We start from the raw sequence: 12,326 nt of genomic DNA, 5'->3' as shown, positions 1-12,326 counted from the left end.
TTGAGTCTCTAAAATAGTTTCTAATTTAGTCACTATAACAACTAATTATTTGTTGTTTTTAAAATTAGTTTCTATTTCATGATTTTCTTGTAGTGGATTAAATTTTTTTCTTGATTTAATTATATGTATACCATAATCCGAAACTCATTTGATCATATATATTTAATCACTTTAATAACATCTTAAAGGAAAATTATATATATTAAATCATAAAAATCATATTAATAGAGATTTACATGAACAAAATTTAAATTCATTCTTATATTTATGAATATTTATCCCATTTAACAATTCAAAATCAAACACTAATTTGAATGTTAAAAAACTTTTTTGCAAATATCTCAATATTTAAATTGAAAATCAAAACCTAAAGACAAAAAATTGTAAGATAACTAACTTTAAAATAAATAAAATTGATTCTCACAATATTATTTTAAAAATTTAAAATTAAAACATTAATATTGTCATGAAAATAAATAAATTCAAGGTCGCTTCTATCACTAGTATGATTTGTACTACACTCAAAATTTATTTAAAATGCAAATACCAATTATAGTTTATATATATTTTATCTCAACCTAGTAAAAAAAAAAGCTAATGGTGTGTTTGCTTATGGAGGTGACCCTGTAGTCGCAGATGAATTAGAGAGTATCATCCCTGTTTGCTTTTGTGAGAGGGGGAAGTTGAGGGTGAGAGTGAATGAAAATATGGGAGTATTGAGGATGCTCTCATAATTGAAGAGAAAAGAAAGTGAACTTATTGAGGTCGCTTCTATCACTAGATGAAAGTCACGTAGGATGTATGCAAAGATGAGAGTGCCCTTATTTTCTCACCTTTTTTACTTACAAACTATCATTAAGAGCTTTGCATGGAAAAGCAGTGCACAATACTCTTCAATTTGCGCATGAGGTTTAATAAAATGGAAAATAATAAAACTATACTTAAATTTAAAATTATATGTAATTAGTTCTTTGAATTTTAAATTTTTTTCTTTTATTTAAAAATGAAACTTTAAATTATTTTAATTAACTAAAATATACGCAAAATTAATCGTTATTTTTTTTATATACAAAGATAAATTTGTAATCTTACAATTTACACTATTCAAAATAATTTAAAATACCTTATAATCACCACATCACGTATTTTAATCAACTTTTATCACAATTCACTCTAACCTACCATAATCCAAACAACTTCACATTTTCCTTCCTTCACACCCTCAACTTTCTATTCTGACACTTTCTAATCTAAACATAAAGTAAAATTATGACGAAATGAAACTTAAAACACAATACTTAAATGTATTAATTGACCTAACTTTTTATTTGAAGGATTCAAAATATAAATTATAATAATTATAATAATAATAATAATAATAAAGTCTCCCTGTTATAAAAAAAATCATTTTTATTATATTATTCTCATCTCAGAAAGCTTATGCGTATTTATCCGAAAAACAATGAAAAGTTATTTTGATTGCACGTGAGTGAGGCGGCTTAACAAATCGAGGAGATGCTCAAGTCATTAATTAAAATAAGTAAATTATTAATATATGTAATCAAATTTTAAATATGAATTTATTACAGTTTATGATAATTTTTAATTTAGCATGTTGCAAGATTTTTAAATGCGCATTGAGAAAGCATTTAATCCGTAATTGCCATTATTAATTACTATTATAGCTTTACAGACTTCATTGATATTTGTGCAGTCGAATATTAATTTATTTGCACTCTTTTATTGAAAATAGAGATGTGTTAATTAGGCATGTTTAATTAAATAATTAAAATTGAGGAGGATAAAATGGCAATAGTTTTAAACATAACTCTAAAAGCATAATATAAATTAATAACTAATATAAGGTAGGTGAATAATGAAATTAATGAAGGTTGTGAATCCTTGTGATACTGTATATGAGACAGGAGAATGTCGAAAGGGACTGCATAATTATTAGGGCAACATCCAAGTTTAAAACTTCATTGATTAGAAACAGTTAGTTTCGGAAAAAAATTGATTATTAAAACACAAACAATTTGTGTTTGTAGTTATATAAGGTTGAAATTTCAGTGATGTCTTTTTAACTGTTAAATAAACAAGGCTGGAAAGAAAATAATTTATTTATAAATATTGAAAGTCCTCAATAAAATGAGTTTTTATTATTCTTTTAATATGAAAAAAACACCTTATTTTTTAAGTTAAAAAACTCATCCTCTATATATAAGAGGTTTTATGTATGGTTGTGTCTCCATCGAAAACAAAGAATTCTTAAAAAGTAAAAATGTTAGACACTAATAATAATAATAATAATGAAAATAATAATTGAAAAGGGTAAAGGCAAGGAAGTGCAAAGGTGTGAGAAGAAAAGAAGAATGATGAAGAGAAGAGGTGACTGATATCATTCATTCACTGCAGCAGCAGCATCACCACCGCAGCAAACACACATCAAAGAAGAAAAAAGAAAACCTTTGGATCCCAAAAAAGCCATCTTTTTTCCCACCCCACTTTCTCTCTTCCCAAACACCGCCGTATTTCGCTTTCTCCTTTCATTTATCCTTCCCATGCCATACTCCTCTTCAATTCCCCTTTTTTAATCTTATCTTGCTTCTCTCTAACCCTTTCTTCTTCCATAAAAGTGACACATCAAGTGTTGTTACTATTGGAGAGGAAAAGGGTCTCATTCTCTCTCTCTGACTCTCTCTTTTGCTCTCACAACACACCCTTACTCTTTTTTTCTCTTGTGTGATTGCACTCTCTCCGATGGGAGCTCGTTGCTCTAAATTCTCTCTCTGCTGGTGGCCTTCCCACGTCAAATCAAACCTCCATGATTTGTCTGATAATGGTGACTTTCCTTTCCTACTTCACTTGGAACACACTAAAACAAAAGCAAGAAGGTATTTTTAATTTGAATGCTAACTTCATTTCTGCTTTTGATTTGTGGGTGCAGATGACGATGGGAAGAGGAATGAGAAGGATCCTTGGGGAGGGTTCAGTGAGTACAGTTTGGATCAGCTGAGAGTTGCCACCTCAGGATTCTCACCAGACAACATTGTCTCGGAACACGGTGAGAAGGCTCCAAATGTTGTCTACAAAGGGATGCTTGAGGATGATAGGTTGGTTGCTGTGAAGCGCTTCAATAAGTCTGCTTGGCCTGATTCTCGACAATTCCTAGTTCGTGCTACTGCTTCTGCTTCTGCTTTTTGCTTTTTCTTGCTGTGTGTGGTGTGAGTGGAATTTATGTCTGATTTTGGTGTCTTGTTTGGTTGGACTTTTCAGGAGGAGGCACGTGCTGTGGGGCAGCTGAGGAATGAGAGATTGGCTAACTTGGTTGGGTGTTGCTGTGAGGGAGAAGAGAGATTGCTTGTTGCAGAGTTCATGCCCAATGAAACACTCTCTAAACACCTTTTTCATTGTGAGTTTTCCATTTATTTTATTTTTATGTGTTTTATTTTTATTCAGCAATCAACAGAAGAGAAGATCTAATTTGATGTCATTTAGTTAAACCCCTTTGGCATTTTCAATATTTTGCTTTAGAAGCTACATCAGGAGTCAAATTTGAGTGATGTGCTCTCTCAAATTTGTCCCCTGATTGTTGACGCTGTTTATGAAATATCGTTCCCATTTTAATCCCTTGATTTTGTGACTCAAATGATCTGCTCTGGCAGGGGAAGCCCAGCCTATGAAATGGGCAATGAGGCTGAGGGTGGCCTTATATTTAGCTCAAGCTTTGGAATACTGCAGCAGTAAAGGAAGGGCATTGTACCATGATCTTAATGCTTATAGAATTTTATTTGATCAGGTACTTCAGCTTTTAACCTCTTTTGTGCCTCTTTCCTTGTATTTTGACAACTTATGTGGTACCATATTGGTGGACAGGAAGGCAACCCTAGACTCTCTTGTTTTGGACTCATGAAAAACAGTAGGGATGGCAGAAGCTATAGTACAAATTTAGCCTTCACGCCTCCAGAGTACTTGAGGACAGGTAATATAGCCTTTTCTTTAATATTGTATTACTTGGGGGGCTAAAGGGCCCTTTTGTTAATTTCTTGCCTTCTGATTTTTTAAATTCCCTAATTGAGCTAATGTGTGATTGAAATTTGGCAGGAAGAATCACCGCGGAAAGTGTGGTTTACAGTTTTGGCACCCTATTACTTGATCTTCTGAGTGGAAAGCATATCCCACCAAGTCATGTACATTCCATCTTTCCCATTTCATGTTCATTTTAATTTAAGGTGGCATTGTGTTTAGTAAATCTTTGACCTTTAGAATTTCAGCTCTTTATGGTTGGATTTGACTAGATTTGTAGTAACATCATGTGATGGTTTGGTTTAAAATGATTATATTGTATATAGTGTTTCATAAATAAGGAGGTATATAGTGTTTCATAAATAAAGAGGTACTATAATGCATACAGTGTTTCATAAATAAAGAGGTACTATAATGCAGGCACTTGACCTTATCCGAGGCAAAAATTTTCTGTTGCTGATGGACTCGTGTTTGGAAGGTCATTTTTCAAATGATGATGGAACTGAGTTAGTGAGGTTAGCGTCGCGTTGTTTACAATATGAACCTCGTGAGAGACCAAATGTTAAGTCGCTTGTGACTGCTCTGACCCCTCTTCAGAAAGAAACTTCGGTATGCCCTTCTTTTTGTCTCAAGTTATTCTATTACAATTCAATCAAGGATCAAAGTTTACTTGGCTGATTGTATATGCCAATGAAGCCTGTTGGAATCAGAGAAACGTATTTGGTTTGAAACTTGTGGTATTTAGCAGGTACCGTCATATGTTTTAATGGGCATACCAGATCAAAGTCTGTCATCAAAGGAAACAGTTTCATTAACACCTTTTGGTGACGCTTGTTCCAGAAGAGATCTCACTGCAGTACATGAGATTTTGGATAAAGTGGGCTATAAGGATGATGAAGATGTTGCAAATGAGGTAATTCTTAGGTTCTATTTCTTCCTCTACTTAGACTTTTATTCAGAGGGTATTTTATTTTTGTCCACACAGTTTTGAAACCTGCTTGATGTCAGATCTAGTTGTTTGAAAACTTTGTTTTACCATGCGCGCACACACGCACACATTGAGTAAACCCTATGTTCCGGTTTTTAGAGCGTAAGTTAACTGTCTAAGTTTCTTCCAATTGGTTCTGTTGCTTTTAGATCAATGTTTAATGAAGTGGCAAAGGCTTTTTCACTGTGTTGAAAATGGTCACACACTATATGTCTTTGGTCTTATATATATGGCGTGACATTTTGCTAGAAAGACACTGGTCATGGGTAACTAAAGACATTTGTGAATCTTTCATATCCATGACAGTTTACCTTTGCATTTCTTCATTCTAATGCATCTTCTGGTTTTGGTCTGCTTTTTCTATGCCACCATTTTAGAGAAACAAATTCTGTGTAGTATGATATGACAAACAAAGTGTATTTTGCTAATTCTTTTGTAGTTCATAGCACAGTTAGACACTCCTTGTAGAATGATATTTATGGATTTGTATTTTGCCTCCTTTCGTGTTGTCACAGCTTTCCTTCCAAATGTGGACAAATCAAATACAAGACACTCTAAATTCGAAGAAGCAAGGCGATTCTGCTTTCCATGCTAGAGACTTCTCTACAGCCATTGACTGCTATACACAAGTAAGTCAGTTAGAGATTTGTGAATTTGTTATCCAGAAAAAAAAATTCAAAACATCCAAACTTCAACTCTTTATAACTTCAGAGTATCTATCCTTTATCACTGCAAAATTAATGATTACTTTGTTAATGAAGTATTTACTGGGATGTCCACCAACATTTCTTTTTCTAGATTGAATGTTTTGGCTATAGTAATTTTGGTAGAATAAAGGAGGGTAATTTGGATTCACCAAAAACCTTGGAAAATTAATGCTTGGGGCAGTTTAAATTAATACTATATATCTTCGAAGTTGAAAAAAGAGGGAGGAATGTCTAAAGTAGACATTACCCAAGCTGGTTAAACCTCACGAATACCATGGATCATATGTTCCACACCATTACGTTGAAAAAAGAGGGAGGAATGTCTAAAGTAGACATTACCCAAGCTGGTTAAACCTTACGAATACCATAGATCGTATGTTCCACACCATTACTCGCAAAGCATTGTAAATGAAGATTCATCAACAGTTAATGGATATTCATGCCAACTTTCTTTTGCTAGACAGTTTCATGATTCTTGTTTTTGTTTTGTGTGTAGTTCATCGACGGTGGAACCATGGTATCACCTACAGTGTATGCCAGACGCTGCTTATGCTATCTGATGAATGACATGGCACAAGAAGCACTTGGAGATGCCATGCAAGCTCAATCTATATCTTCTACCTGGCCCACTGCATACTATCTTCAAGCAGCTGCTCTCTTCAGCCTTGGCATGGACAATGATGCACAGGAAAGTCTTAAAGATGGAACAACACTGGAAACCAGGAAGTATAGAAACTGAAACTGTATAGTCTTTTCTCTCTTCTACTTCCCCTCATTTATCAACCGAAATTTTTATATATCACTGTTAGTTGTATGTAATTTATATATGCTTTTTAGACTCTTACGATGACTCTATGGCCTCCCTTGCATTCTCTTGTATTTTTGGCCCAATGATGTGAATCTCATTGCTCAGATTCTCATAAAAGATGTCCTATTTCCCACCTAAATTCTTAACAAGTTAACGAAGAAGTAAATATCAGTATTTTTCGCTTCTTCAACCACTATGTGTAATTTGTCAGTAACAAGCACTCATATTTTTATTTGATAGATGTTTCATGATGAATAACTGTATAACCAGGATTAGATTCCATAATTCTCAGAAGTTTCAAACAAGGTGATGGCTCATTCTAGTTTCACACTTTCACGCAAGATCACTCTATTCACACGTGTAATTTGATTTTGTAGAAAATTTATGCATCAGAACTTAAAATACTTAAAATGTTTCGATTATGAATTAGTAACATTCTAACAAACATAGTTCAACATTTAAATGTTTGCTGGTAAATTAGTAGTTTAGTACCGTTCAGAACAAATTTATAAGCAATAGAGAATCATAACATGAAGAAAGCAGCTATGAATAATAGACACGTCATATATATATATATATATGTATATATATATATTATAGTATAATATATTATATTTATTTAAGGTTATTTTTTTTTCATTTTAATATGATTATTATAAAAAAATATTATCTTTAATATTTTATTTTATTTTCTCAAGTAAAAGTTTAATATTATCTTAAAATATTAATCTTTAATAAAACTTTAATTTACTATTTAAAAATAGATTTAAATTATAAAAAATAATTTTATGTTTGTAATTTAAAAATTAAGTAAAATAAAATAAAATATTTAAATTATAAAAAAATACATAATATTATATAATAAATTGTATTTAAATTTAAAAATATAAATTAAATAATAATTTTAAATTCAAAATAAGAAAGTTCCTATTTGTCTAATCCCTCATCCTCTTTTATCTTTCACACTTTGTTTACCTCTTTACCTCTTGTCACCATTACCACTCCGCTCTCATCATCTTCATGTTGAAAATGTTGTTTATCTTCAACGAAATTCTACGTTTTCTATCGTTCAACGTCATCAATCTCTTGTCTCCAAAGTTAGAAGTTTGCGTCGTTGTTGTACTGTATTTTAGTAGGAGAATAGGAAAATCGCGAATTTGTGCAACGTCGTCTTCTCTTTTCTTACTAGTTTATTGTGTGATAAATGTGTTCAAGAAAGTTGATCATATCATCTTCAACATACTCCTTTTCTTACTAGTTTATTGTGTGATAAACGTGTTCAAGAAAGTGGATCATATCATCTTCAACATACTAAAAAATTATATTGTGCTCGTATCCATTGTATGTCCATGTATAAGATGCTTTCAAAGCATAAAAGGTATATCTATTGTATGTCCATGGCTAACATGTTTTCAAAGCATAAAAGCCATATTTGTAAATCATGTAATAGCTTCATAGAAAAGTAGTACAATATCATATTAATATATATATATATATATATATATATATATATATATATATATATATGAAACCTTGTCCACTCCTTTCAACAAGAAGTTATGATTTGAAAATTGAAGACGTTGCTAAGTATTCAATTAATCCTACTCTCAACCATATACAATGTAGCTAAAAGAAGCATGTAAAAATCAAGTTAAGGTTTCAAAGTTTTTCTACTATGTTGGACACAGTATCATTTATGTGAGAAACAAGTCTTGAATTTCATGATTTCAAGAAGAAAGAAAAGAACAAGATAGTGTGGGCAAGGAAGAAGAAATACTATTCTGGAAGGAAAAAAAAAACTGTATTCTCATTCTTTTTCTAACTACGTAACTCTTACATAGATAATGTTTTATACATTCTAAAGGAAAAAAAAAACTTAGGTTTTGGAACAGAGCCCACAAGAAAGATACAAGTCCAATAACATAAAACTTAAAACCCTCCCTCAAGCTGGAGCATGTATGCAAAGAACTTCAAGCTTGCTGTAAGTTTATGGAAACTGTTTTGCTCGAGGGCTTTTGCTAAAAAATCTGCAGGTTGTTCTGCAGATCAAATGGGCAGGAGATGGAATAAATTCTGTTGTAGCCTTTCTCGAACAACATGACAATTAATGTCAATGTGTTTTGTATGTTCATAAAAGTTACTATTAAGAGAAATATGTCTGGCTGCTTCTGAGTCACACTAAAGACATGCAGTTTTGAAGGTGGTGACATGGAGATCTCTTAGAAGAAAGATCAACCATTGTAGCTCACATGAGGTTGAAGCCAAGGCACGATATTCTGTCTCTGAGGATGATAGAAACCGTGCTTTGCTTCTTGCTTTTCCATAAAATCAATGAGTCTCCTAGAAAATTGTAGAAGCCAATTGTTGAGAGTCGAGTCATGGAACATGATGCCCAGTCAGAGTCACTAAAAGCTTTTAAATGCAAAACATAATTCTTTGAATAGAAGAAACCTTGTGCAGGTGCAACTTTTATGTATCGTAGCACATCTTGAACGACACGATGATGATGGATTGTAGGCTTCTGAACAAATTGACTCAAATGTTAAACTGCAAAGCATATATCTGGTATAGTATTTACAAGATACAAAAGACGTCCAATGAGTCTTCTATAACTTGAAGGTTCATGAATGTCAGGTTCTTCAAACATATTCTCTACCTTTTTCTGCATGGGTGTGGTTGCTGGTTTTGCACACAATATTTATCTCATGCATGTCATTACCGGTTAGAATAATGTCATCTACATCCTATGTAATTACTATGTAACTTTTGACACCATACAATAAAATTTGCAGTGAATGGGATGAAACTAGGTCCCTTCAGTGATCAAAGAAAATTTAACAACTACCACAAACAAATTCTTTAGTATTATTATAATTTTTATTATACTTATTATTATTAATAATATTAACGATATTGATAATATTAACAATATTAATAATATGAATATAATTTATATTATTGATAATATGAATATAATTTATATTATTATTATTATTATTAATATAATTATTAATAATAATAAGTATAATAAAAATGATAATATGACCAAAAAACTTGTTTGATCTAGTGGTTAATGCTTCCTAGTGGAGTACAGTTTTTAACATGCTGAAAGGATTCATCAGTTTGAGTGAAGAGAGAAATGTTCTTCTCGGATGAAAAATCAAAATTATAAAGTCCTACACCAAGCCTAACTCGTCCAATCATCTTGGATGTAGAACAAATAATATATTCAGTGCAAATTCGATAATAAATAAAACATTGTATATTATGAAATCTTCATATAAGACTATGGTCAAAATTTCAGACTCAATTTCATAGTAAGTCAAGAAAAAAGACATATCACAGGTTACATGATCTGTGACTCCGGTATCAAGAATTCGAGATTTTGGATTTGTTTTACCTTTCTCAAGAGGTTGATTACTGACAACATTACTGATTATTCATTTGAATAATATCAACTATTTTCTGCATTTGTTCAGTGATAAAGCATTCAAAATTTGATGATTTAGAAACTTATCTTGTGGAGAATATCTTTCAGCCACCTGCTCTTCAAGATTTTCTACCGCATTTGTAAAAGCGTGTGTGATTCTCTGTTTAATCCATGGTGGATAACCATGTTTTAAGTAACATTTATCCACAATATGGTTTATCTTATTGCAAAAAGAGCATTGCTTTCCAAAATTCTTTCCTCTGCCTCTGCCATTTCCTTTCCATCCACTGGTGTTCCGTTTTTTACTAGATTGACTTGCAGAATCTTTGACTTTATGACAACAACATCACCGAAATTTCTTTTTTGTCTCTCTTGTTGCAAAGCAAGAGAAAAAACTTTGTTTATACCTGAGACTTTATATTGTTATAAGTATCTCTGAGGCCTTTTAGAAAAAACAAAACTCTCTCTAATTCTTTGTACTTGAGGATGGTCTTGGACAATCTACAAGTGCATTTGACACTACAGACGCATGTAGGAATGGGTCGCAGTGAATCCAGTTATTCCTACAATATTTTTGAACCTGAGTAATATTTATAAATGTTTCTCTCTCCTTTTCTGATCGAATTCATTTTTTAACGGAGATCATAAGTGTGGAAATGGATGCTTTTGGAAAATCTCTCCTTCATATCTTCCCAAAAATCCCTTGTGTTGTCAATGTAAATGGCGCTTTGTGTGATAAGACTCCGATTAATCCACAAAATCACAATGACATTGCAGCGTTCCCATGCTTCATATTGCTTGCTCTTGCATGTCGATTCTGGAATCTCTCAATTGAAAAAATTAAATTTGTTCTTCAAGAGCAAAACCTTTTTCATCGCACAACTCCATGAATAATAGTTACTACCGTCAAGTGGAAGCAAAACTAGCACTGCTCCTGGATTCTCTCCGAGATGAAGGTGGTAGGGACCCGTTGGGTCTTGTAAAGGGTCCTCGAAAGCCATAAAAGAAAAAAAATAAGAGGATACAAGAATATAAAGAAAATAAAAAAGAAACAGAATATCAGAGCGAGCGCAGTAGGTCAGAGCAAGTTTACCCCTATGATATCATCTTGAATTTCATAATTTCAAGAAGAAAGAAAAAAACATGATAATGTAGGCAAGGAAGAAGAAAGACTATCCTGGAAGGAAAACAAAACTGTATTCTCATTTTTTTCTAATTATATAACTCTTATATAGATAATATTTTATACACACTAAAAGAAAAAAAAAACCCTTCAACTTTGAAACAAAGCACACAAGAAAGATACAAGCTGAATAACATAAAACAAAAAAACAGGTGCACATGAAAATCCTGCTGATCCCGCAAATAAAAAAAACCGTCATTGCTAATTGTTAAAATAATAACTCATTCAAATAAATATACGTTTGTTTTCCTGCTTGACACAACAAAAATTATGACACGAAAATAAAAAAATAAAGTTCTAAGCATGTTACTAAACAGCATAACCTATAAACTTACAAATCAATTCTTACGTGGGTTGGTTTATGATGCTCACTGGTTCAACAGATCTGTTAAATATATCATAATAGTTGAAGCCAAAATGCAAAAATCAGAAGCAAAAAAAAAGCGTAAAGAAATCCACTATGAGAAGATGATAATAAGTGAAGAGTTTGAGTGAGTATGACAAATGTATGAGCAGGGCGCAAAGTCTGTAAAAGGAAATTTATTGAGTGTCAGAGGCAACTGACAAACACGAAAAAACATGTGAATGATACTTAAATTCATGTAAGGCATTCTATGTTTTCATATTTAATGTTGCTAAAAAAAGTATCACAAAAAAGGATGAATGAGCCGAATTAAACATGTCTTGTACCTAAAGTTGCAGATTTAATTCCTCAATATCAAAATATGGCAAGTCTTTTCTAAGAACCTTGAATCTGGAAAATTTTCCCATGTCTGCCTTCTCACACTAAAATTCATGTACCAAAAAAGGATTACAGAAAAAGATAAAATTATGTTCTTTGCTTCTTCCGGACAAATTCTTAACGTCCTTTCATAGTACCCCCATAATTTTTTTAATTTTAAAAATATACTTATGCAAATAGTTCAATATTTTTTTAATTTTAGATTGTCTAATTCTAAGACTTTTCAGATTATACAATATAAAATATAGTAAAATAGATCTAATGTATCTTGGGTTATATAATTCAAAATACAAATTTGTATTCTGAAATATCATTTAAATTTAATGTTAGAATAAAAAAATTGTATTTTAAATTGTAAAATCTAGAATAATAAAATCTGAAATATAATGTATTCCAGATTTAACAATCTGAAATACAAATCACAATTTATAGTTTGAATAAA

The 12,326-nt window shown here is 31.6% G+C and overlaps 1 protein-coding gene across 2 annotated transcripts; it reads left to right on the top strand.

Annotated features, from left to right (window-relative positions):
* Window positions 1-2,300: 2,300 nt before the first annotated feature.
* On the top strand, window positions 2,301-6,646 carry LOC137831652 (serine/threonine-protein kinase BSK5-like). 2 transcript variants are annotated; one of them, XM_068639426.1, is made up of 10 exons: window positions 2,301-2,842; window positions 2,948-3,171; window positions 3,277-3,412; window positions 3,666-3,799; window positions 3,877-3,982; window positions 4,105-4,190; window positions 4,447-4,635; window positions 4,775-4,939; window positions 5,530-5,643; window positions 6,218-6,646. In XM_068639426.1, exons 1-10 carry the CDS (start codon window positions 2,761-2,763, stop codon window positions 6,458-6,460), a joined length of 1,479 nt encoding a protein of 492 aa, XP_068495527.1. In that variant the 5' UTR covers window positions 2,301-2,760; the 3' UTR covers window positions 6,461-6,646. The 2 variants fall into 2 exon arrangements, with proteins under 2 accessions (XP_068495527.1, XP_068495519.1); XM_068639418.1 differs by having other exon boundaries at window positions 2,338-2,842; window positions 4,772-4,939.
* The last annotated feature ends 5,680 nt before the right edge of the window (window positions 6,647-12,326 follow it).

Source organism: Phaseolus vulgaris, chromosome 11 (genome assembly GCF_000499845.2).
Source record: "Phaseolus vulgaris cultivar G19833 chromosome 11, P. vulgaris v2.0, whole genome shotgun sequence".
Taxonomy (NCBI): Eukaryota; Viridiplantae; Streptophyta; class Magnoliopsida; order Fabales; family Fabaceae; genus Phaseolus; species Phaseolus vulgaris.
This window is presented reverse-complemented; position numbering and strand designations above follow the sequence as displayed.